This window comes from Pseudopodoces humilis, chromosome 7 (genome assembly GCF_049639895.1).
Source record: "Pseudopodoces humilis isolate 2021_Gansu_Grassland_sample_001 chromosome 7, ASM4963989v1, whole genome shotgun sequence".
Taxonomy (NCBI): domain Eukaryota; kingdom Metazoa; phylum Chordata; class Aves; order Passeriformes; family Paridae; genus Pseudopodoces; species Pseudopodoces humilis.
Window position 1 is genome coordinate 56094730 of NC_142206.1, and position 25598 is coordinate 56120327.

A 25598-nucleotide genomic window follows, 5' to 3' on the forward strand; every position below is an offset into this window, starting at 1 on the left:
ATCACTGTTTTCCCTCCATCATCTCTTCTGTAAAATGACTTAAAATCACTCAACCTGTGCTTAGAAGCAAAATCTTCTTGGTTTCCAGACATTCACTGCTTTCTCCTGCATTCTGTGCATGCACCTTGTATCTTAGCTTTCAAGTGCTATGCTGAAAACTGGAGACATTACCAGCTCTTGCCTTAGTGGTTCTGAAGGAGCAGATGATACTCCAGAATCTACATTTCAGTTTTTACCTTTATTTGCAACATCATGATGTTGCAGATTAATTTTTAGAGTATGATCCAAAATAATGCATTGATTATTTTCAATTGAAATTGAAAGGGTAGATTTAGTTTAGATATTAGGAAGAAATCCTTGACTGTGATGCTACTGAGGCCCTGGCTTAGGTTTCCCAGAGCAGCTGTGGTAGAGAGTGTTCAAGGGCAGGCTGGATGGGGCTCTGAGCAACCTGGGATAGTGAAAGGTGTCCCTGCCCATAGCAGGGGTGCTGGAATGAGATGATCTTTAAGGTCCTTTCCAACCCAAACCATTCTAGGATTCTATGAAATTAAGCAGCTGTTCCTTTACTTGCACAGCTAATGGTTCCAGCTTGCACTTTTTCCTATTAAATATGTTTTCAGATTCCATCTGCACCTTGCCAGAATTATTCTGAATTCTAATCTTATCTGTTAATGTACCTGAATTCTGCTTGGTCTTGTTTGAAGATATTAAAAGGATACTCTATATGGTTCAGGGAGTAAATAAATGAAAACAGAATTTTATCTAGAACTGCTGTGATGGGGTTAAACAACATACTGCAATTATTGGCAGTAACTGTAAAGCTGGAAAATTATGCTAAGTCTTAAACAAGATAAATGGTGTACTGTAAACACAGCCAAAGACCAATACTTCTTACTCTGAGATCAGTATGTGATTAATGTCTCAGATTTACTGATGTGCTTAGTGTGAACAATTTTTATAATAACTGAATGGTAGCATGCTATTATTCCTTGTTTTCTCATTTCTATGAATATTTGATAATTATTCATCTCTGTTTTCCCTCGTCATTAGCAGGTGAATGGGAAAAACACAGGAGCTGATGAAGCAGGTGGTAACTTCACCCTGTTGCCAGGACTGTTAACAACTCAGGTATAAAATGGAATTAAATGAGAATAATAAGCAGATTTGTAAGAGTATTTTATTAAAGATACTGTTGCAAAGCACAGAATAAGCTTTAAAGATGATGATAACTAACCTGGAATGTCTTTACTGATACTCTGCATAGACTGGAATAGCTAAGTTACAGAACAGTTGCAGCCTGTTCTAGATGTCCTACGCTTTGTATACTGTTGAAGGCGATGCTATAAATGTATTCCCTTCTCTCCTCTGCTTTGTGGTGGTCCTACTCTTAAGGTCCTTCATGTTTTCTATAGAAAGGACATCTCATTTGCTCTCAGATATCTTGTGCCTTCTCCCTGAAGAGTCCCCAGTGGTATCCAGCTTTGATATTCACCATCCTCCCCTTCGCTCCATACAGCCACTGGGACTGAAGTGTCAGCATTCCAGTGCTGCACTGGAGGCTTTTCAAATACCTACATTTATGTTTAAGGTGTTATGTGTTAATAGGGCTGACACCTTCAACATCTATATGCTGAAACACTGGGGGCTACTTAATTAGATTGAGCAACCACATTCAAAGATATCTGAACATCTTTTCTTGCATTTGTATAGTAACTTTATAAACTCAAAAAGAGTAAAGCAAGCACAGACACATGCCCTATACAAGCTGCAATACAGACAATATTGTACACACTTTGTAACAACAGTAATGAAAATGATGCCAATTATAAATAAAATTATAGACAGACTCTTCTTGAGATAACAGTTATAGTGAACAATGAAACATCCTTTTATAATCATGAGTAGAATTAGTAACTACAGCAGAATATAATCAGCATGTTTAGTCTGTTTACATGTCTTAATTTGATCCACTGTTGTCTGAGGGGAAGCAGAAGAAATTGATATTTTTATAATTCATGCTTGCCCTAATTTGGAAAATTTACTGCCTTATTGCTTTTTTGGTTAAGGTTTTCCGCCTCCCCTCCATTAATTTAGCTGGAAACATTAGCATTCCTAAAATGCTCAAATCTGAACATGAATGCCTGATTCTCTTCTTCAAGCCAGCTTTTGCAAGGCTTAGCTCCAGAACAAGGTGCACCCTGTGCCCTGTGAAGATTATTTCACATTTACTCATCTCCTTGTTGGTAAAAAATTTTCACCATTCTTTTTAAAAGACCAGAGCACCATTTCTTTACTCTCCACATACAAGCACAGTGCTCCGTGGAAGGTCCTCTTCAGCTTGCAAATGATGATCATGGCAGCAGGGGAAATCAAGTCAGCTGGATCTCTCACCATCCTGTCCTTCCTCAGGGACCCTCAGTCCTCAGTTTTTAAGATTTTTTTTGTTTTCACCTCTTACTCTTTTTTTTTATTTATTTTTTAAACAATTGATAGTTTAGCATTGTGCGTGAGTATACACTTGTAATGTTTGAACTAAAAAATCTACAGAGTTTTTGACAGCAACTCTAAGAAGCCTCATTTCAAGAAAGGAGCACTCCAGCATGTGAATAGAAATTTTGCAAATTCATCTCAGTGCAGCCCTTAACACCTGGCATCTGCCTCTTTTGGCTGTCTGCTCCATGAAAGACTTGGAATTTGTTTTTTACAGCTGTAAGTAATAGTCACAAGGAAGTAGGATTTATAATACATAGAAGAGTCCAAAACAACTTTTACTGCATGCTCTAATTTGACTGCTTTGGTGCCTTTTGCGACTGCTGCAGTATGTCAAAAAAGCAAAGGTGGTGCCAATTCAGATCTGGCACACGAGGTTCTGAGTTTTTATGAAATCTTTTGTCGACCAGTTCTTCCTCATGTCTTCTCCAAATCTGGTTCTCTCAGTTGTTCAGAAGCTTAGAAGTCCCTATTTCACTACTGCCATGCAGAAAAGAAATGCAAGAAAAATATTAAAAGTCAGAAGCCCGCACTGCAGTACTGTATTTGCTAGCACGATGTGGTCCCTCCCACCTCACCATGTGTGGTTTTGCTCTAAATACCCATCCTTCAGTTATATTCAGAGCACCCACCAGAGTCAGGAACTCTTTTAAAAAGCCATACATTTCCTTGAACCCTTACCCCACCAGAACAGGACCTTAAACAATGTTGTCATCTTGTTTCAGAAACTTTTGCTTCTTTTTCCTTTGCCTTCTTTTTCAAAACAGCTACAGATTTGCTGAAGAAAAACTTCACTTCCCAAGCCTCCCAGAAATATTTTTCATACTGTATGTGTTACTTTCCAGCAGTGGTTTATGACTTGGCTTACTGGATGCTCAAAAAATCGCACAAGTATTATTTCCCTTCAGCCACTCATAGCTTGGAACACCCCCACCCTGGAATACTTCTCACTGCTTCATATTTGACTGTACTTTTGGTTGTGGGCTTTTTTATCTTGCCCAACTCAGAGGTAACTGTTATGCATTTACTCAACACACACACCTCCACACACACCCCAAATTCTTATTTTAGGTTAAATGCAGATAAATTATATTTATTTACAATTTCTTTAAGTCTCTTTCAACCACACTAGTTCATGACAAATATGAGCACCTTTGTGTCCGACAGCAACAATCAAGAAACTGGAAATGCATGGATGTAAGTTTGGAGGACAATCCTCAGGGTTGTTGGGAATTTTTTTTGCACAATGACTTCTTTCTCTGGATATGTGAATCACATTGTACAAAGTATAGCCACTTCTGGGTAAACTTGGTGTTTCTATGAGGCTGTGACAGCCCTGGCCCAAGTGGTTGTGTCTACACTGCAGAGGCGGCACATGAAGCCAGGTTTAGCAGCTCTTTGTATTACTTACCTGCCAAAGCATCCTCAAGGCCAGCTCAGGGCTGAATTTCCTGGCACACCTTTGAGAGGAAAGCCTCAAGTGATGCTCCACACCTCGGTGTGCACCGTGGCCAGGCCCTCACTCACTGCATGTGCCAGGTTCAGGCTTGTCTGGTACCTCATCTGCCCTCTATGCCATGTCACATACTTAAGGTGGACAAAAAGGCCAGCTGGGACAAAAGATTTTTGTTTTGTGCCATGAGGGTGATGTGAACAGGGGAAACAGGTCTTGGGCAAACTGCTACCTTCAAAGTGCTGCTGGTTCTGACAGGCCATGTGTCTGCCTACCACATTCTTAAAATCCTGGAGGGGAATTCACTATACTGGTGCTGTTATTGCAAAGTAACTCTTACATGCTAGAAGCTCAGAAGTCAGGACGTATCATTTTTTTTTCTTTCTTTCTTTCTTTTTTTTTTTTTTTTTTGGTAAACTAACAAAAAAGAGTGTTCCAACTACAGTATGCATGTGAGCACTGCTTTTCCCCAAGCAACATCGATGTTTACCATGGCTGTTCATTACCATGCCGGCCTGCACTTTGCAATCCAAAATCTCTGTCATTTGCAAATCATAGACAACTCACACACACGACTGAGCTTCATTCCACCACCCCCCTCAAATACATCGGCTGTGCTGCGTGGGACCACCTCTGAGTGCGGGAAGGTGGGCTGCCTGTGAATATTAAATCACATTTTTCCGATGAGACAGCAGAAACACTGCTAATCAGTGCCAACTGTGGTGGGGTGTAGCACACACAGAGCTGCCGGCACTGCCGAGCGCCTGCAGCCCACAGGAAGGGAGATCAGAGATAAAACGTTGTGCCCTCCTCGCAGACTCTAAAATCGCCCAGCTGCCCTAAGCACAGAAGCTGTTTGGGGATGCACAGCTGCGGGAGGATCTGCTTCACCCTCCTCCCAGCACACTGGAGCATTCCAGCCCCGGGAATAGGGACAGGCGCGTTCCCAGCGAGCCACGAGATGGCGCTGGAACCCCCATCCCCGCATCCTGAGCCTCTGCAGAATTCCAGCCCTGCCCAGAGTTCGCAGAGGATGCGGCTCCTTCCACTTCATCAAAGTCAGAGGAAGTCTGTGATTAGCTGGATGTTTACAAATAAAAGGAGGATCTGGAGACAGATCAAAGATGACTTTCCAGATTTGGCCCGATATCAGGCTCCTGCACTAACAGCATTTGCATGGGTTCCACTCTCATGTTCAGTGGCTGAACTTGGTGTACCTCATCATGCATTAATAATGCTTTTTTAAGGCTTAGTACATTTATTAGAAATCTGAAGATTCAGCCAGCTAAGGACCTGAAGAAACAAAACAATGCGCCTCAGTCAAGATTTTCCAGGCTCCATCTAAGAGAAGCACCCACTGGGCTCTTCCCCACCCTGCTTCCTGAAATGTAAAGGGAACCAAGAAGCAAAGATAAGCACTGTTCCAAAATCCAAAGGAGGTAGTTATTTCAGACTTAGTAAACAGGAGCAGCAGCTCCTCGAACATTCTCTAATAACCTAAATAGCTTGGATGGTCCAACCACACTGTATATGCTTCTCACTGAGGAGTCTGTAGTTCATTCAGGATCTCAGTCACTTTGTAATGGCTCAAAGGACCAGGGAGAGAAGCAGATGGGAGATAAAAGATGTGGTGTGTGAAATACACTGAGTTAATGTATATCTGTTCTAAAGGACATTTTTTTACTCTGTGTAACAAACCAACATAGCTTGTGAGGTCTGGAAGGCCACAGACTATTCCTTCTCTCATAGTAGTGCTCTGTTTGAAGTTGGTATTTCTATTTGGGGTCTAAGCCACACTGAACTTGATCAAATAAACATTCTCCAAAGGAAACTGCCTTTGAACTACTTAACTCTTTGAACAACAAACTAAAGCTGAAAGAACTGTAACAATTACTGTAAAATCTCTTGTGTCTTGACTGAGTTATTTTCCAGTTTTTAAGTTACTGTACATCAGGACCTCTGTTTTCTGGCAGAACTGACTGTGTCAGTAAAATCTAAGTGAAACACAATCCATCTGAAAGCTGACTAGGTGGGGCTAACCCTCAGAGTTCCAGGCATGCAGAGCATTAAGTGTCATATTTTACAGCATATGTAAGTGTACACAACTTCTATTTAATTCACCTGATAACAATGTAGCTCAGACATCTGAGCTCTCTCCTGGGCTGTGGGACATACTAAGACAATTTCTTCATCAGTTCCAAAGGATCCCACCCTGTATTTCCTCTTCCTACAATATTACTGTATCTATCCTTTTCCCAAAGGAGGGATACTTTAGATTTTGTCTCTTAAAATGTTTCTGATTTGTATAAGTAATTCAATAACCAATGGCTAGAAACCAGAATCTCAGTAGTTTGGAAGCTGTGACTCTGTACCAGTAGGTACCAGTAGAAAACCCACAGGCAGGGAAGAAACCAGGGCACCATCTTTAGCATCCTAAATAAAAGCCCTAACAACAACTTGTGTAAGAGGAGCGTAACCAATACCAGAAGTCTGGTGTATCTGCTGCCAAAACCAGAAGCAATTTATGGTATTCAGCAAACTCTATTTTTAGTCAGCTTATCTGCATTTCCACAAACTTTCATGGTCTTTGGGGCTTTTGCCATGGAGAGAAGGACAGTATGTTATTTTTCCCTTTCATTTTCTGGGGAGTCAGAAGCAGAAGTCCCTCTGGTGACCACCCGCAATGTAGTGGGATGGTTACCTAAAAAGGAGAGAACAGGTATTACTGAGTTGTGTAGGTTCAACTGAACATGTGAGAACTATTAAAAAAGGCAACTTCTTAGCCCTAGTCATTGCTTTAAAACAGAAAGAAAGCAAATCTTCCTTTCACAAAACAGAAGGCAAATAAAAGAGCCAAAAGGATGTGTTTTTAAAATAGCAACCTTGTCATCAGGGGAGAGGGAAAAGAGAAGGGGAAAGACTGATTTTTGCATCTTTTGTGTTGGCAACACGGCTGCTGCAGAGATCTTGGCAATTGCTGACACTGGTGGCACTTTGCCTGACAGACAAGTTGAGAAACTAAGGATTTACAACTGTCCTGATTTCCAGTGGATTTCCTACAATCTACAAAGCTTCCAGGATTTTGAGGCCTATAAGAGATGCTCTCATTTCCTGTCAGGAGTCTTGGGATGTCTACAGAACTACAAGATATTTATCTGAAGTCATGTCTTACTTGCAGACAAAAAGAAGTACACCCCAAAATCTCACTGATGCAAATCACACATGAGTTTGAGTGAAAGCAATAAATGCAGCAGAACTTGGTCAGAGGGAGAAGTTCTTGAACCATTTCTTTTTTTTTTCCTCCCACCGGAAATTCTAGATGCAGCATTGCTTTTGTGGTTGTAGCTGCAGGAAGATTTACTATGGTTTTCAGTATGCCAGAAGGCACAGGAAAGGATTAAACCTTTTCATTTTCTTGCAGGAGAATCAAAGATCCTGACCATGTCTGAACCTCAAGGTTGCTGGGGTGAGGTGTGCCATGCTGGCTACACAAAAGAGAGGGTCAAAGCCTGGCCATCTGAGGATTTCTCATTTCACAGTTCTGTTATGTTTCCTTTAATATATCAATATGGAACTTTAAAATCTATTTCTAACCACTATTACACAGGGAATCTGCATGAGTTATTGAAAACCATTTTTCTAAAAGCATGACACACAACATAGTTTTCTTATGTCTTAAATTAATAAAAAAATCCCCACCCTACAAGATATTTGAGGGCAAAAATAACCCAAATAAAGATCTGACAGCATTTCTCCTGTGAAGCTGACACTGGCCATTCAAGTACATGAAAAGGAACATGGGCTATTTGTTTCAGGGCTGAATATTTATAGTCATGATGAAGTGATTCCTGAGTCATGAGCTCTACTGCCCTGTTACAAATTGAGATTTGTAAGATTTGTCTTTCTGCATTAAGAAAATAAGATCACAATTAATTCCTGAATTGTGGAAGTGACTGTAAAAGTAGCAAAAGACAATTTATAAAATGTGTCCTGATTTTTGGCATCTTTCCCCTACAAAATCTCAGCCTACTCACACTGCAAGAATACACTGCACAGCAATATTTTAGGAGTTTTTTGGAAGTTGGAAGAAAATACACAAAACTGGTTTATAGCTGAGAACTACAGAAATGTCAGCTTTTGAAAACATGTTCCTAATTTCTAGCCTTCAGCAGACTTTATAAAGTCAAATTAGTCATGCTTCATCTTGTAGCATCAAACCAGCTGAGAATTAGGGAAGTCAGAAGATTTGATTTTTAACCCTCTGAGACTGATGAACACTTAAAAGGTAGAAGCACACAGGGATAGTAATAGATACTGCCAGCATCAGCTTAACTTACACATGGAATTACCCCAAACTTTCAGCATTAGACCAAAAACGAGACAACTGTCTCCCCTGACTGTGAAAAGTGAGGGGCACAGGGCAGCAGAGGAGATCCACAGCTGCATCTGGGTCCACAGCTGGAGGGCAGGAAGGCCAGAGGAAGGTGGGAGCCATTCCTGGTGTTTGGCCAGACAAGGGGCCCAGCTCATTCCTGGCCTCCAGCCAGGCCAACCACACAAACCCAGTGGCACGGAGCACTACCCAGTCTGCTTCAAGAAACACTAAGAAAGCTCCAGAGCATTTTTGTGGGATGAGCTGAATGCAGGAAGGTTTCCAGTTCTCACAAAGAGGGCAGATAGCAGAGATGTGTTTCATTTGTAAGAGGTTGGGCTGCCTTTTTCCTTATCAGGAAATAGGAGATGAATGTAAGAGTTCAGCTTCCATGAGGATGCTTGGGGGAGACAGAGACCGAGTTAAATTTGGGACATGCTCTGAGTTCTGGTACAGCTCATTTAAGCAAACGAGCCCCCTCCCAGCCACTCATTCCTCCTCTCATGCCACCCCTTCTATTGTGCTTGCACAAGGTCTGACACAGAGATGGAGAGGGAAGCACAGTGGGGAACTGATCCAGCCAAAAGCCAGCCCCACAGGGAATAGAAAAAGCTCGTTGTTTGGTTCAGTTCATTGTGAAGCTACATAGATCCATGCTTTTTGACAATGGAGAGGGTGGCACACAGGGGAGAGGAGGGCTGAATCTAACAGGGAGAAGTAAAGGGCTGCCAGGGCTCAAGGTGGCACAGCCTCCAGGAGCAAATTTGTGTCCTCACCAACAGCTCTGAGACTCTTGATGGTTTGGCACTAGAGTATTCAAATACAATCGTGTAGTCAAACTATTCTCTTTTATGACAATGTATTTTTAATACATCCTCCAGGGCAATATATTTTCTGTCTTCAGCTTTGAATTAAAAATATGCTGAATTATATGTTTTACATCAGCCGAAAATATTACATTGAGAAGTCCCCTAATTAAAGCATAAATTCTTAGAATACCATGATACTCTATTTATTGAAATCAAGATTTCTCCACAGACCTGTTTGCTACAAATATCATTATACACAAATGTAAATACTCTTTGAACTAACAAGTCAGCAGGAAGCATTTACAAGTATATATATTAACATTTTAAACATCTCCTCTGAAACAAACATCTCCTCTGAAACTGAAAAAGAAGCTCAACAGCTTTTGTGATATTTTAAAGCTCATACCAGGTCTTCATGAATTCCCTCTTTTTAACTTTCAGTAAATCTTGGAAGCTAAGAGCTAGGCTGGCCACTTATAAATTCTCAGGATTGCAGCCCATAGCACTGCCAAAATGAGAAAAACAACAGAACACAGAGAGGTCCTCCAAAAATAATAATAGCAAATCACTTAAAAATATAACTTATGGCATCCAGAAAACCTTTTTCTTTCTGGCTACGCCTTGCACAATGCTTACCCCTCCAGTTTTAAAGATCCTTAAGTGCTTTTACATGCTAACATTCACTAAGGAGATGCAAAAGAACAATGTTATGGCAACAGAAAAGTACAAATTAGAGGAAAATAACTCACAAATACAGTATTTTCGCTTCCCCTTCACAATCTTTCAAGTAACAGCAAAACTTCTAGGATAACTGCTGTTGATTTTTTTGCATGTCTGCTTTTGTTCTGTCTCCACTAAATCATTAAATCATTTTTGTCATGGTAGGAGCACTGAAACACCATCATTTCATTCTCCTGCAGATGTTGTCCCATTCTGGGGAGAACATTCAGGAGTGGCCAGCCCCAGGCTGCCTCAGCACCCAGACCTTCTCCTCTTTCATAGCAGCCAAATTTCTCCTGTCACTCCAGACCTTTTCTCTAACAGTCCCATGCTGTTACCCTGCAGGCTTTTACATGTCATCTTAAATACTCATCTATTTAAATACCCATCTACTTGCAAGCCAGGCTGACTTGTTTATGTTCTCCTATACTCCCCTTGATCACTTCTCAGACTACTTCAGTCATTCTGATTTTTTCTGCCTACATGTAAGTAGATCCACTTTTAAGCTCCCCTGCAGTGCAATTCATGCTCTTTGTGAGCCTTAGCACAGACTTTCATACATGTGAACTCCAAGGCACTGGGTTTTGTTTCACTAGAACAGGAAAAAACATCAATTCAAGTTCAGTTGGAAAGGTTTAACAAACTTTACTTTGAAAGCCTACTACAACACAGCTTGTAAGTGAAAAACAGAGGTACTCAGGGTGTTTATAAAGTTAGATAGTACACGTAAATACCATCATTCCCAGCTTCTCCATTTAACTTCTGTAGTTGGCAGGTCTACTTACACTAGGAAGTCACATTTTTTAAGAAACATTTTTGGGTCAAGTTCATACCAATAGGCTGTAAACAAGGGCTCCTGATCCTGAGCAGGAAGCTCTATAAATCACCCTTAGCCCTTCACCGAATTCAGGACTGATCCCTTACATGGCAAAGGTCACCTCCTGCTTTTCAACAAGGTCATTAATCTGGGCTGTGCTGTGTCCCCACAGCGCTGTGGGCAGCGGGGCTGGCCGTGCTTGGTACGCAACCCGCGTCCGTGAGCTCATGGCTCAGGCCCACAGCTCCCCAGCCAAGCTGAGTCATCCTCACTCCGGTCTCACAGCCGGGACATTTTATCCACTCCTCCAGCCACCCCCTCCATGCCACCTTTGGGATTTGCTTCCCACTGCACAGTTCTAATCCTGCCTGCCCGCCTTTGCCACTCCCTCCCACTCAGGATCTCTTCTCCCACTCACTCTTCCCACTCCTCTGGTGCCAGGAGACCCTCCTGCCAGCTCCCCCAGTGCTCTCCAGTTCTCTTTCACTTCCCTTGACTGCTTTTCCCAATCCAGCTGATGCTGTGAGGGATAACCTGCATGTCAGAGAATCACTGTGCAGTGTGTGAATCCCCCAGCTATGGGGTGCTGGAGTGTATTCATGCCTGTGCTCTTTTGGCCCCAGTGCTATCGAGGACTCAGTTGACTTCAGCATCATATAAGAAAACAAAGGACTGATCAGTTAAAGCAAAACACTAAAAGCCCACTAAACTGCACCCAAAGCAGCTGGTGCCTCTGAACAGCTGCTCTCAGGACCAAGGGCCAGTGGGGGAGCTTTCTCCATCACTGCAGAACTGCACATGTCTGCCAACCAAGAGAAATCCTAATGCACATTTAAAACTGAATAAATGCAAGGCAACTCACACTGCTTTTAACAGTTAAAGTGGAGATTCTGAAATTTATTCACTCCTCTGAATAGTCTGAAATTAAAACTCAATACACCTCATAATCCCCAAGAAATTAGGAATGAAACTCAACTCTGACAGAAACAAGCATATGAAAACCCTGGACTAGACCGTCAGCTCCTGGCTCCTATTCTCAACCCCACCACTGGCACATGAGGTGATAGAACATTTCAGTTGGAAGGGACCTGCAATGATCATCTAATCCAACTGCCTTAACTGCTGATCTAAATTTTCTCCCTCCATAGCTCAGCAGGAAATAGCATAACCACCCTCTCTGATAAAGTGAGATCTGCTGGGAGAAAGTACAACTAGGTTTTAACTGTTTTCTCCACAATTACGTATTGGGATCCTTTCCTCCACCCCATCGCAAATCACACACTTAACAAACATTTAGACAATTAGTGCCTAAGAGTCAAAGCCAGTTGCTCTCTCAAAGGCCAAAGTGCCTCACTGAATTGGTGTCAGCTGGTACTTAGTAGTTTTTTAAAATTCAATTAAATTAAGAGACAAGCTGCATAGATTAGGGCTCTGCTAGAATCAGAAAGGAATCTTAAAAGGCATAAAATATCTATACATTTATTAAGCAAACTCTGCAGTCTTTTCTTGTTATATTCTTGTTGAAAAACAGAACATTCAGAAAGTATCATGAAAACAAGATGCAAAAAAACTTTAAGGTCCCAAGCAATGGGACTATCTCCACACCCACCCCACTTTTAACTTTCCAACGCAAGCAGCAAGGCACAGTTCACAGCTAGGCTGAAAATGCAGTCTTCAGTGCACATGGCCATACCGCATTCCTAGCAACCCACCACAGCCACTCCTCCCTTGTGTGTTAGGATAAGCAGGTTAAATATATCCACAGAGGTACAGACAGTGAAAGAAAGGCCAACATCTGTTGAACAGTTCTGCTAGGACTTCTCGTCTGGAAAACAACCACTGTGCTGGAACCCCTCGGTTATCCCGCCAGTCATTAACTCCCTTCCCCCTTGTGCACAGCAGCCCGAGCCTGCGAGGGTTAACTGAGCCTATGTGCTCTCACCCCTGGGAAGCACCTCCCAACAAAGCCAAGAAGCAGGGGACCAGGACAGACAGCTCTGCCCCTACAGCAGAGTCAGAGCGGAAAGGATTATTTCTTGGCATTGTTGGTTTGGGTTTGTTTGGGTTTTTTTCATTTTGAAAATTAATTTGGGGATTATGAACAATTATGCCTTTGCACATTAATCGCTGGGATCTAAAATTTTCACATGAAGAAACAACACATGGAAATATTAAAGCACTCATCTTACGGACATGGATCCGAGAACTGTTTAATAGCAGTCAGTGAAGGGGTAACATTGTGCTTTTAATCTACAGTTTAAAAATAATGATTTGTATATCTACGTAGTAAAACAATAAAATTAAGAACAGAAACTGGTATTAGGAAACAGTGAAAATGTAATAATTAAACACATGATGCTTTTCAAAGCTTTATACTTAATGAGCCTAAATAGACACCTATGGTTAGGAGGGTCTTAAAAAAATAATAAAAAAGAGACTTATTTTCAAATTTTTTTTCCTTTTCAAATTTTTTTACTATACTTATGCTTTGCTTTGGTGTTCTCTCTGCTGCCAACTTAATGCTTTACAGTATGTTTATGCTTATGTTCTTTTCAAATGCTTGGCATTATAGTGAGATCTCATATCCTTCCTCAAATTAAATTTTGCTCCACATACTCCACATGTATACAGATGAACATCCCTGTGCTGCTCCAGTTGCTCATTATTTGGGAATATCTGAAAGCAGACCTGGCATATAGTCTCTCCAGCTGATAAGTGAGATATCATATGCCGTACATGGTCATGTTTTCGGAAGTTTCCTTGATCACAAATGGAACAGACATACCTGGCCATGCCTTTGTGCATATCATTGTGGAGCCGCAACTGGCGCTCTCTTAAGAACTGCTTCCCACATGTCTGACAAACAAACTGTTTTTCCTTGGTATGAACGGTATAGTGTTCCCGCAAGTGGCAACGCTGATAAAATCCTTTCCCGCAAAGGTTGCAGAAATGCTTACGTCTGTGATCCCTCTCGTTCTCTTCCAACATGGAGTTCTTGAACAGATCTTGCTCCAGGCAGTTTGACATATGTTCAACCACTAGGTTTTCAGTATCAAAACGCTGGCCACAATTAGGGCATCGGAAAGGACAGGAAGAATGCTTGTATAACTGGTTTTTTTGAAGGCTGTTAATTGGGAAGTGACTGTCCCTGAAGTCCTCTAGCATCTCTGCAAACATCATGTCCCTTATTTCTGACTGCTCCTCGGGGTTTTCTTCCAAGTCCATTTTCTCCTCAGAATTTCTGATCCCGTTCATGGTCAGATCCTGGGGTTCTCCACAGGTCTGTGCATGATCCTGTAGCTGCTTGCCTTTGACCAGTATTTGACCACACTTGCCACAAGCACATATATTTTCTATGTGTTTGGATAAATAATGAGAGGACAAATCTTCCTCAGTGATTGTTAGCCCACAAAGTTCACAGGGAGCATTCTCCGCATCTTCCTGCACTGAAGGAGCCTTGCTGTTAAGGTGCCGTGGACTTTTCAAACACTTTCTTTCATCCTCATCCATGGACAAACGAGGCTTTAGAGTCTTCCGAGCATTCCTCTTCTCTCTCATCTCTTCCTCAACGTAGTATCTGTAAAGCGGCTCTTCCTGTTCATCATCTAGGTCGTCATTGTCAGAAGACTCATTGCAGTCTTTATCTGCCACCTTGATAATATTAAAATCCTTCAGCTCATCTGTAGGATTGTCCTCTGGCTCCACCTTGATGATAATCCTCTTCCTCTCAGAGGCTCTACTTCCTTCTTCACCTGATGTCTCAGAGGCAACCATGCTGCTTTTTCTGCTTGTGATGTTTGACACGGGAGATGATGAATCGTCCGCAGCATGATTCGAGTCCCCCTTGTATTTTTCTGTTTGTGTGGAGATCATTTTAGCAGTAGAGTTCTTTTCACTAAAGTCTATTTTCTCAGCACTGTAGTACCTGGCACTTTGGTAGGAATGCCTGTTAGTGCACGTTAACACGTGCTCATCCAGTAGCTTTTCACAGCTAAAACTAAACCCGCAGCTGTCGCAGGTGAAGCTCCTTCCAAACCGGCGCGAGTGTGACACGCGCTCTTTCGTGTGAGAGAATTTGGACGTGGTGCTTTTTTTGCAGACATCAAACAGTTGCTCGGGGAAGCTGTTGAGCTGCAAGGTTTCTTCCTCAGGCTCTTTGTTATGGGATGTATTTACCGTTGAACTTGGCGGCTCCATGCCCCACCTGTTTGCTTCGCTGCCATTTCTAGCAAGTGCGTCTTCATACATTCTCACACCAAATATCATTTTACTAGTCTGGGTGCTAGAAGCAGGAGATGAACATTTTAAACTAGATGAGTCTGTATCCTGTATATCTTCTAGACACTCAGGTACGTTATACAGCTGTAAATAGTTCATGGCCACTTTGAATTGCTCAAAATTGGCAGGGGCTGTCATAATTTTTCCTAAATACATGAACTGTAAAATAAGATCAAAGCATTCAGCGCTAATCTTCATGTTGCTTAGATTCAGCTGGGCTGTAGTGTTTTGATGGTTCATAAAAAACATCCTAAAATAGGCACTGCAGGCAGCAAGGACTGCTTTATGTGCTTGAAAATAAATATCATCGATAGCGATGCAGCAGTCGCACAGAAAGCCCCACTCTCTTTGCTTGTTTAGCTGCTGAAGGACATAGTTGCTATGGCTGGTTTTTGCCATCTTGTACTTCGATTACAGCCCTGCATAAAGAAAAAGGTATCTGTTAAATCATGAGCACAAAACCCAAAGCCTACTTAAATGTAGGGAGGAACTGCCATCTCTTTTCTCTCTAGATCTTCCTATTCTGCCAGTCTGCGGTACAGCTTCCTGTCTGGGGATCTCTGCTGGTAACTACTTATGAATATTGAAACAGTGAAAACATCCATAATTCCATGTGCTCACCACTAGACTTACAAGACTAGTAAACTAATAAACATAACCAGCACACATGTCAATCAGAGCTGCTAGAATATAAATTAGCACATGTATCTCAAAGTCCTACAGCCAAGGTTTTCAGATATGAATTCTGAATGCAGAACTTCAAAAACTTCACAGGGTAGACTTCTGTACAATGGCCCCAGGTCAACATCTATACAAGGTAAACTGTCTGTCAGAAACCACTCTTCAGTCTCAACTTGCCTTTTTACCTGTCAGTCCAACGGGCACATGATGCAACGCACACTGGAAACCAGGCCAGGCTCAAACTGGTCTTTCCCTCCCCATTAAAGGAAATAAAGAGACAACAGAGCACCCACACAAAGCTACTCCATACATTTTGCTCTTTGTGGCAGCTGAGGGACCATCTCAACCTTCTCTGCAAGGGGTCCTGCAAACCAGGAACTGCAAACTCAAACGCCTTCTCAGAAGCAGAGGACAGCCCGGCTGTGGTGGCACGTCCCACGTTCGAGCCTGCTGCAGATGGTGACCAGGCGAGCTGCGTGACAGCCACAGGGACTGCAGAGGCAGGAAGTGGTGCACGCCGTGCCTCCAACTGCTCTCAAAACCACTCGTTCAGAGCACTGAAATGTAACCAAAACACGTAGATGGGAAACCGGACAAAGAAAAACTCAGCAATGGAGAACTGAGAGAGCCAGCAAGCCAGAGGTGGAGCCACGGTGAAATGAAGCCTTGGAAAAGACTGGAGAGAAAGGTCTGCCATGCTGAGGGGTGCTCTATGTGAAAGGACTAACTCGTCCTCAAGAGAAAAGAGAAAGAAAACATCATGGTTTATGTTAACAAAAAATATCCAGAAGAAATGCAGTGCATACAGGAGGTGTGCGTTTGATTAAAGACAAACTTCACCAAGTGTGGCCAACACCGAGTCACGACTCACTTTGGAAAACCTTTACTGATACACATAATCTGTTCTAACTGCACAGGCTGAGGGGGTGAGGAACCAGAAGAGGGTATAGAGAACACCCTAATTGAAATGAAAAACATAAAGGAGTAATGAGGATTCTTAACATTTTGAAAGGTTATTGCAAACAATGCAAATAACTGTAAGAGGTTTGTACAAAAAAAGTACAGGCTAGCAAATAATATACACTAAAGGGCATTTTATGACTCCATGAAATGCATGGATTGATTTGCAACCACTCTTTCAAATGTCCAAAATTTAAACACAATACACACACAAATGCTCCATTTTTCTTCTTATTTTCCTAACAGCTTACATCTCCTAGGGGGAAAAATGGGTAGAGAAATTAAATTCCACAATTAGTGTTGAATTCGCAAGTCATAGGCATTGCCTGGCTTGTTAAGCAGCAAACCTAGCATTAAGTCCCCGTTCTTCATTCCACAAAGGACTGCCACGGTGGAAAAGCTCCCAAGCTCTCAAGAAAAGAACATGCTCACCCCACCCAGCAATATTCCCTACTGCCAACTCACACAGTTCCTATGGATCACCAACAGCACCAGATCTTGTCTGGCAACAGGAACCTTGAGATTTGGGTTGAACTACACTGATGACGAGCATCTGAACAGCAGCTGCTCCTCTCCTCTCAACCCAACCCTCCACACCCAGAACTCCAGGCTAGCACCCTGCCATAATAATTCTCAGATTGGTTTGGCCCAGTGATGTCCACTGCAGAAATGCAACTCATTGCACGGAATTCATCTCTCTTTTTACTAACTTGCAAGGCACTGGCTTTGAAAGTAGAGAACCTCTGAAACAACTCCACATCTTTTTACAGAAACTGATTATTGTCTGTGTCACTGGGTGATTTCAGATGTTTCTGTGAAAAACAGCAAAGCTCTTGACATCAAGTAATAATGAAAGTGCACTTCATATTCTTCCAAGTGGTAACGTGTTTTGGATTTGAGGCAATTCATTAGGTGCTTAAATGTAACTCAATCTATTGTATTAAGAATGGCAGCTGCATAATGATAAAGAATTAACTTCAACTTCCACATTCTAAGAGTGAAAACCAACGAGAAAATGAGATGATGCCATCTAAGGCACCACTGGTCTCTTGGTATGAGCTGCCAACATGACAAGAAAAGGCTCAGGACAGCTCATGTTAACTTCCCCATCCTCATAAAGTGGCAAGTTATAAATGTTTTATTTAACTGTGGTTTTTTTACACTAGATATATACTCCATTGTATCCTCCTACAGAAAAACAGCAATACAAGCAGCAAGCCTGTACAAAACAGGTGATCACAAACTATCTGCAGGCACCTGCAGATGGGGTCATTTACAGATGGTGGGAACAATGAGTGACAGCACACAAACTCGTCTTTTTCAAGTCTTCTTCTTTGAAAATGGTAAAAGGTATTCCTCGTGACAGATGAACTGCAAAGCTTTCAGCACGTGGATCCTGACATGCAACAAGGACCTACTGGCAATGCCACCACCCAAGGAAAAAAGGGTGGAGCATGAGGCTGCTTGAGCAGGGTGGCAAGGTTTTGGATTTGACATGTCCGTGGTCTCTACCACAGTAGTCCTACATGCTGGTATTAAAACAGAGTGTATAAGGTTATTCATGTTAATGAAAGCCTTGGCATCCTCCCTCCGGATGCTGTATTAACCTGCTGGATGTAACTTCCCACCATGAGAGTGTGTCAGGCTATTTCAAACTTTGACACATTTCAACCAGCAATGGCAAAACTTTCTTCTGAAACCTTGGACTGATTACTTTTTTAACCTCTTCCACAGAAAAGCTCAGCCAAAACGGTTCCAAAAATGAGGCTAAGAAAAAGCTTTCATGTATGCAGATTATTATTTTTTCATATAAAAGTTTCTCTTCCAAAATCTTTGAGGAGACACATGTGGGAGAAAGCCTTATGTCTTAGATATGTTGTCACAATATAAAAATCTGCCTGAATTTGGCCAGGCTATATGCTCCAGGGGGAGAAGATACAAATTATCAGTTTATTCACACTTAAGACTTTTGTTAGTTATTAAAACTTCAGATTACAGCCTTGCTGAGAACATTTCATCCTCTTGCAGCTGCTTAGTACACAGTGGTCTGCCTGAGCCATCCACAGTGAAATCCCCTTTTGCAAAGAATTCTGCCATGGTTTTAAACTACAAAAGGGTTGATTCAGATAGAGGGAAGAATTTTTTTTTATTATGAGGGTGTTGAGACACTGGCAGAGGTTGCCCAGAGAGGTGGTGGATGCCCCCATCCCTGGAAAATTCAAGGCCAGGCTGGATTGGGCTCTGAGCAGCCTTTGTTGATATCCCTGCTCTTTGCAGGGGGGTTGGACTAGATGGCATTTAAAGATCCTTTCCAACCCAAACCATTCCATGATTCTATGTGCCACCTCCACAATGTCACAGCTGACAGCAAAGCCTCCTGGAGACTGCTCCACAGCATGAGTCACCACGGGGGTCTCGGCTTCCCCTGTGGTAGCTGATGGAGAAGATGCCCAGTTCTGGCTGAGGGAGAGCCAGAGCCAAGAGGAGATGGAGGGAAAACACAGGGAGACTGGGAAATGTAAAAAGGATGTGATGGAAACCCTCTGGAAATCTGGAGAGAAGAAAAGGGCTGGCTGGGAGCACAGTGCTGAGCCAAGAGAAGGGCACTGGGATTAGGAAGCAGCAGTGGGAATTAAAAATGGGTGCAATGAGGGTCTAAATGGTGGAGGGAAGAAGCCATTTGGACAAGGGGCTGGGAAGAGCCAGGCTGCATGGCCTAGGGCAGAAGGGGTAAAAAACACAGACAAGCTCTTTCTGGGGGATGGGTGGAAAACAATTACAGCATTCATGCCTTCAGAGCAGGAACTGCACCCCAAATTCCCAATCCTGCCATCCCTTTGCTATCAACAAGCGTGACAGGCTTGCTGACAAACTCCTTCCCAACAAGAGCAAGCTCTCAGAAAATGATAATTTGTCATTATTTTGTTACTTTAATTGCTAAAATGGCAGCAGTCTGCATTTATCACTCATGTGGGTGGATCAGTACTGCAAACTATTTTTGAAGTTGCTTTAGAAAAAAGAGCAGGTATTAGAATGAAAACATTTTTTTTACAGAAAATTCAAGGTATATACATATATTATGTATGTATCATTGTATATTCTTCCACCCCTCTTACCAAAATTTCTCTTACTCAGCACATCCTCTAGATCTGAGTAGTACAGGACATGATCCCTGCTCATGTGGCCAAGCATTTGGAGGATGTGAAGTGAATGAGAGGTGGAGGACAAGGAGGGTCTCACAGCAATGAACACTGCTTGGAGAACATCATCCCATTGCTGTCAATGCCAGGACAAGCAACTTCAACCTTTCTGTTTTGTTTTTTTTCAATAAGCCTGGCTTGCATTTTTTGGATGTCAAATTTATTCACACAGGTAAACATCACTGGTGGCAACTGAGGCCAGTGGGAGCTATCCTCTATTAAAAACCGAGTATCTTGGAAAATTAAAGCTCCGTGGAGGTGAGTTTGTCATTCCAAAGCTCTTAATTGTTTCTGATCCTCTTTTTCAAACAGAGAAGCACCAGCCACTTACCCAGTGGACTAGTATATTGTGAAGCATCCAAATCCTGGAGGCACCAACCTCACAAGTCCACAAAGAACCCAAGTCACTCCAGCAGTGACTGATTTGTGTGGTAAAGGCACCACAGGTGACATTATAAGTAATACTAAATGATGCAGAGGTGTTCTGGAAAAATGTGCTAGAAAAGCATCTGATATGAAAATGAAAATTGAAACTATTTGACTTGGCTATTTTCACTCTGATTTTCAAACTCCAAGTCTCCATATGCATTTTATTCTCCTAGTAAATATTTACTTTTACACAGCCATGCTTTGATTCAAGCTGCTTGTCTGCCACCAGACTTTTCTTTTGAGGTACCACTTAGATACTGTTAAGATGTGACCATGAACAAGGTTAAGCTGTACTACTACACTAACTAATGATGTTGTTTTTAAGTCTGCTAACAAGAAAAAACAGGTATTTACTACAGCTCCATACCTTCATTTCCTCACACTCAAAGTTTTCTGAGATATTTTAAAACAAAAGAAATAAAAAAAGTCCTCAAGCAAAGAAGTAGTGAAGTTCTTTTGCTAACTTCTCTGTCTTTAAAACAAACATACCACAAGGTTCAGAATTCAGGAGCCTTTCGGCTCCTAAAATTAGTAGGTGGTTTTCAAAACCCAGCATTTCCACTGCTGAGCAGGCAAAAACATAGCGCTTACATGCTTAGTTACTGGCTGCTTTTCTTTGGAAACCAAGAACACGCTGGACAAAAGTGTAATAAATGAGTGGAGAATTTGGTGCTAATAGAAAATGAGACTGGAAAACCTCAAGCAAACAACGCCCAGTTATCCAAAGAACAAGAACACGAGGATCAGAAAGCAAATCCCCCATCGCCATCTGTCTCCAAACCCCACCCTGGTGTGGGTTCCCAAGAACTCTTCCCCCTAATTTTGCCATTGTGGGTCAGATCTACCAAAAAGCCTGGATTCCTAAATGACAGCATAGACATGCTGCAGAAAATCCTACAGAACATGTATAAATTCTTCACACAATGGCCAAGAAGTTTATGTGTTTGGCTACTGCACTGACCGCAGAGCTGTTGACAGGCTACATCTTTTACCTAGATATACTCAATAGGAAGCCACAGATTGCTCTGGTGCCTCAGTTTACACAAACACTGAAAAAGCAGCAAAGAACTTGGTGACAATTGTCCACCTCAACAGCAAGTATGGATCAGTCTGCATTGCAAGCATAGCCTTGATCATAAATTAAAACAGCTATGGGAATTCCATGTACTGCCAGGGAAAATGTAATTAAGCTCCATTATTCAGGCTATGAAGGACTAAAGGTATAATTTATCCTCCTCTCACAGTCCTTCCGATTGCCTGCCTTTCAGGCACGCCAGTTGGGAAGATGATTCCAATGATGCAGATACTAATCTTCAGACACATCCCGATGGCTGAATCAACTCATTTTAAACAGACTCCTGGACAATGCACAGGAATAAGTTTCATGGCACTTGGGCTAGATTTGAACCAGGGGAAGGGAAGATGCTCCAAAGCCTCCAGTATGAGCTGTCAGAGCTCCTGGATGCTCTGTTCTCCACTGCTCAGCCAGCAGATCTCTGCTGATTCAGCATCCAAGCCCACAAATGAGAAACAGACGTCAAATTTTAGCAAGTTATGCTTCTCAACTGCTAACTGAAAATTAGTTAAGATATATTACGTGGTCTTAGGTCAAGAACACTCTTTGAAAGACAAGGAATACAGCTTGACAGGAAAAAAAATAAGAAAACTGAGTTTGTGCTAAAGCCCCTTCTCAACTTCAAACAACTTTAGATGAGATCTAGAGAGTAGAAGTCCTAGAGAGACTTTATACAGTTCTTTAAAGTAACTTGCTAGCCACAAAGGTTGACTCTAGAAAGTCACAGTTATCTTTTATCTGGCAGTTGTCAGGCAACACGGTAATGATATGTTTAAAAGAAACAATTAGTGGGGAAAAAAACTATGACACCCAATTTATTTTACAGCAGAAAGATGAGCTTTTTCATCTCAGCTCTCCGAGTTACACCACCTTTCAACTTCTGGAGGCATCTTGGTGGTTAAATTACATCTTGAGACCCTCAGATGAAGTCCCAGGTGCCTGCCAGGAAAAGATCCTTGGCTAAGTACAGGTTGCATTTTGGTGTAACAAGTTGCTGGATGCACATGCATGAAGCACAGTAACTTGTGACACACAGATCAAGCTATGGGTTTTCTTGACTCTTCTTGGTCTTACATGTTTTGCATTTTACTTTCAGCATACTAAAAATAATTATAAAGATACTAAGGTCTCCATCCAATTAAATAGGTCTAATATGGGGGAGAAAATGCAACAGCCAGTGAATTCTGAAGTTCTGCAGTAACTTACCAGACCAACTTGAGGATATAAACGGTCCTCATGCAAATTATGTCAGCTGTTGTGCCCACACACTGTGTCCGCAGCAGAACTCTTGGGTGAGGGTGTTTACCATTCCCAATCAAAGGCAGGGCTGAATAACCCAACTGCTGGAGAGCCACTGCCCAAACTGAAAAATGAACACATGGCTTCTCACTCTACATGTGTGTAAGGTCCAGAACAACTCTAGTAAGAGGCCCAGCTGTAACAAATAAGAGAAAGGACACCGGGCTTTTATCAGGAAACTTTCGCTATCTCAGTTCTGAGCAGCTATTCTATTTCTATCCAGCAGGTAAATAGCTATTGCGGCTTTTCCATCCTGGATTTTCAGGGCTTTCCACTGTCAGCGAGAACAGAAATCTGTGAAAGAAACAGCCGCTCACATTCTAGTAAGAAAGCATCTAAAAACCCAAATCCCTGGTTGGCATGAGCACTCTCAATGTAATCACTGCTAATTCCTGTGCCAGTGACAACAGTGGTTGAGTCTGATGAAGGGAAAGACTTGTGCAAGCAGAGCTGAAGCATCTGTTAAGTCTGTGATCTTATTCCACACAAAACTTTCTGGCTACTAGGAAGAAGTGGCTTCTATTACTTCTCTGAGCTTCCCACGCAGCACCAACCCACATCTTCATTACCTGCATCCACCCCCCAACAGTGGGTGCCTGCTGGTTCCCTGCAACCTCAAACATCAGCAGAGTGCAACTAATACTACTTGTTGCCCCTCAGGTTTTCTGGCCAGTCATCCAAAAATCTCTCCACAATCTTGTCAACTCGTTGTGCTGCTGCTGCCGAGGAAAATCTCTGCAACCGCTCGCGTTTGGCCGGTTTTCCCCACGGCCATATGGTCCCAACGCCTCTCCCCCGCTCGCCATGAAAGCTTAACTTGTAATTCGGCATAAACGAGAAGCCCGCATCCCCCTGCTCACGGCTGCTCTGTGGGTTTTTCCAAGAGCTGTAATGAGGAATGTTAAACAAACACCTTTAATTAAAGGAATGTTTGTTTAGTGTAATTAAATGCCTAAGGAATACCGCACTGTTGCAACCCCGGCTAGTTTTGCAGTGCGTGCTGTACCTTGCGATACTCAAGCGTGAGGGAAATAATGCAAGCAAATGACAACCTAGCAGTAAACACCCAAATATTAAGCAGCATCCAAGCCATGCCACCCGTTTACCAACGCCTACGTGTCAAGGGGAACCGGCACTCCTGTATCAGCTGAAACAGGGTAAACTTGAGAAACTGAGTTGCAAAAAAATCCTGGAAAATAGAGAGGAATAAAACCCCAGCCTCAAACTCACAGCGTTTTCAGTCCCATTTCCTCTACTCTCTTCAACTACCTCTCTATCCGAGCAGAAAAGAGGAGTCCTTTGAAGACCGAGACTTTCGACACCCCTCCCAGAGCGGCACAGGGCTTGTTTTTTATGTGACAAAAGTATTCCCCTTCCTTTCCAGTCGCCTCCACGGCGATCCAGCGCACTGCCAGCCCCGAGTGAAACCCAAGTCTCCCGCCTGGCAGGGTGGAGCATTCCCTCCGGGCTGCAGCTCCGCTCCGGTTTTCGCTAAACTACCGCAACTCGCTCAAAGTTTTAGGGCGTTTATTTTGAGACGACAAAAGGAAGAGAAGCGGCGGGACCCACCGCGGGGGCCGGGGCCAGGCGCGATAGCGGCACTCGAGATGTTTACCGCGACTTCGAGCCCCGGAGCCACGCGGGCGGCGCGGTGCCCTTCCCTTCCCCGCCTCTCGCCCCTGCACCTCCCTAGGCCGCTTCTCGCTCCCCGGCGCGGCATCCCCCGACCCCCGCCCCGCAGGTGGAGCGCGCACACCGCGACCCCCGGAGAGAAGGAGGGAGGGCAGGAGGGAGGGAAAGAGCGAGCCGGAGCCGCCACCGCGGCCCCCCCGCTCGGCCCCAGCGGCGCCGCTCCGCTCCGCGCCGTGCCCTGCCCGGCCGCCGGGCGCAAGGTCACCGCGCCCGCCACGGACCGGCCGCGGCTGGAAAGCCCCTACCTGGCAGCGCCGCCGCCACTATGGCGGGCCGCGCCGGGCCACGCCGCCGCTCGGCACTTCCCACCTCCCGCCGCCGGCGGAGCTGCGGCCGCCTCCCCCCTCCTCCTCCCCGGGTCCCGGCGGCGGCCCCCGGGGCCCCCCTACCGCGGCGCGGGGAGAGGCGGCGGCCGCCGACGGGGAGCTGTGTCCGCGCCGCTCCCGCCGCTGCTGCTGCTGCCGCTGCCGCCGCGGCTGCAACAAAGGACTTCCGCCCCGCCGCGCTGCCGCTGCCGCAGCGCCGGCTCCGCCGCGACCGCACGGAGCCGGACCCCTCCCCTCGGCGGCCGCGGCTCCCGGCGCCGCCGCTGCCAGCGCTGCTGCGCCGCCGCCAATGCCGGGGCCCGGCGGGCGGCTCCCTGCCGCGCTCCGCTCTCCTCCCATGCCGCCGGGGACGCGGCGCGGCGCGGGCTGGCGCTGCCGGAGCCCCCTCAGCCCGGCCCCTCCCCGTCCTCCGGCGGAGCCCCCCGGACCCGCGGCGGGGCAGCGTCCGCCGGCGGGCGCCCACCGGGACCCCGCGGCCGGGCTGTCCCGCCTCGCTGCTCTCTCCCGGCCCCCGCAGTCCGCCCCTTCCCCGCGCACCCGGGCTCGCCGCAGGGAACGGGGAGTCTCTGCTTTCCGCCCGAACCAGCCGTGGCCGGTGCTAACGGGGAGGCTCCGGTCACCCGTGTGGGTGTCCGGCGATGGAGTGCCCCACGGCCCCCGCGTGGGACGGTTCAACTGCGAGAAAACCACTGCAAGCTGCGTGAGAAAGTGTTTCCTTCTCGCTGCAATTTCACACGTTAATACCTCCGCCCTCCCTCCTGGAGCTTCGCGGTGATGCAGGAGCACAGGGCTGGCAGCCACCGCCACGCTCTGTCACAGATCCCGAGGACAGCGCTTTTTTTCATCCTTCCAGGAGCTGTCCCAGACCCTCTTCCCACCAGTGTCTGGACCTCTCCTGTCTGACAACATCCAGCTCCTCCGGAACTATCCCATGTGAGTAAGTGGGATTTCCGGCCCCCCTACTATCTGCCGCAAATCTGAGAGAAAACATAAG

The 25598-nt window shown here is 44.3% G+C and overlaps 1 protein-coding gene across 6 annotated transcripts; it reads right to left on the reverse strand.

Annotated features, from left to right (window-relative positions):
* Window positions 1-1162: 1162 nt before the first annotated feature.
* ZBTB1 (zinc finger and BTB domain containing 1) lies at window positions 1163-25256 on the reverse strand. Of its 6 annotated transcripts, XM_088057446.1 has the most exons (4): window positions 24668-24768; window positions 13450-15361; window positions 3905-6647; window positions 1163-2973 (listed from the first exon to the last, which is right to left on the reverse strand). In XM_088057446.1, exons 2-3 carry the CDS (start codon window positions 15339-15341, stop codon window positions 6644-6646), a joined length of 1896 nt encoding a protein of 631 aa, XP_087913572.1. In that variant the 5' UTR covers window positions 15342-15361; window positions 24668-24768; the 3' UTR covers window positions 1163-2973; window positions 3905-6643. The 6 variants fall into 6 exon arrangements, with proteins under 6 accessions (XP_087913572.1, XP_014105347.1, XP_087913571.1 ...); XM_014249872.2 differs by lacking the exon at window positions 3905-6647; XM_088057445.1 differs by lacking the exons at window positions 1163-2973; window positions 3905-6647; window positions 24668-24768 and adding an exon at window positions 25142-25256 and having other exon boundaries at window positions 6676-15361.
* Between the last annotated feature and the right edge of the window lie 342 nt (window positions 25257-25598).

Bases quoted from the DNA above. Each gene is read 5' to 3' on its own strand.
- ZBTB1 (XM_088057445.1), bottom strand. From the start codon at position 15,341: ATGGCAAAAACCAGCCATAGCAACTATGTCCTTCAGCAGCTAAACAAG.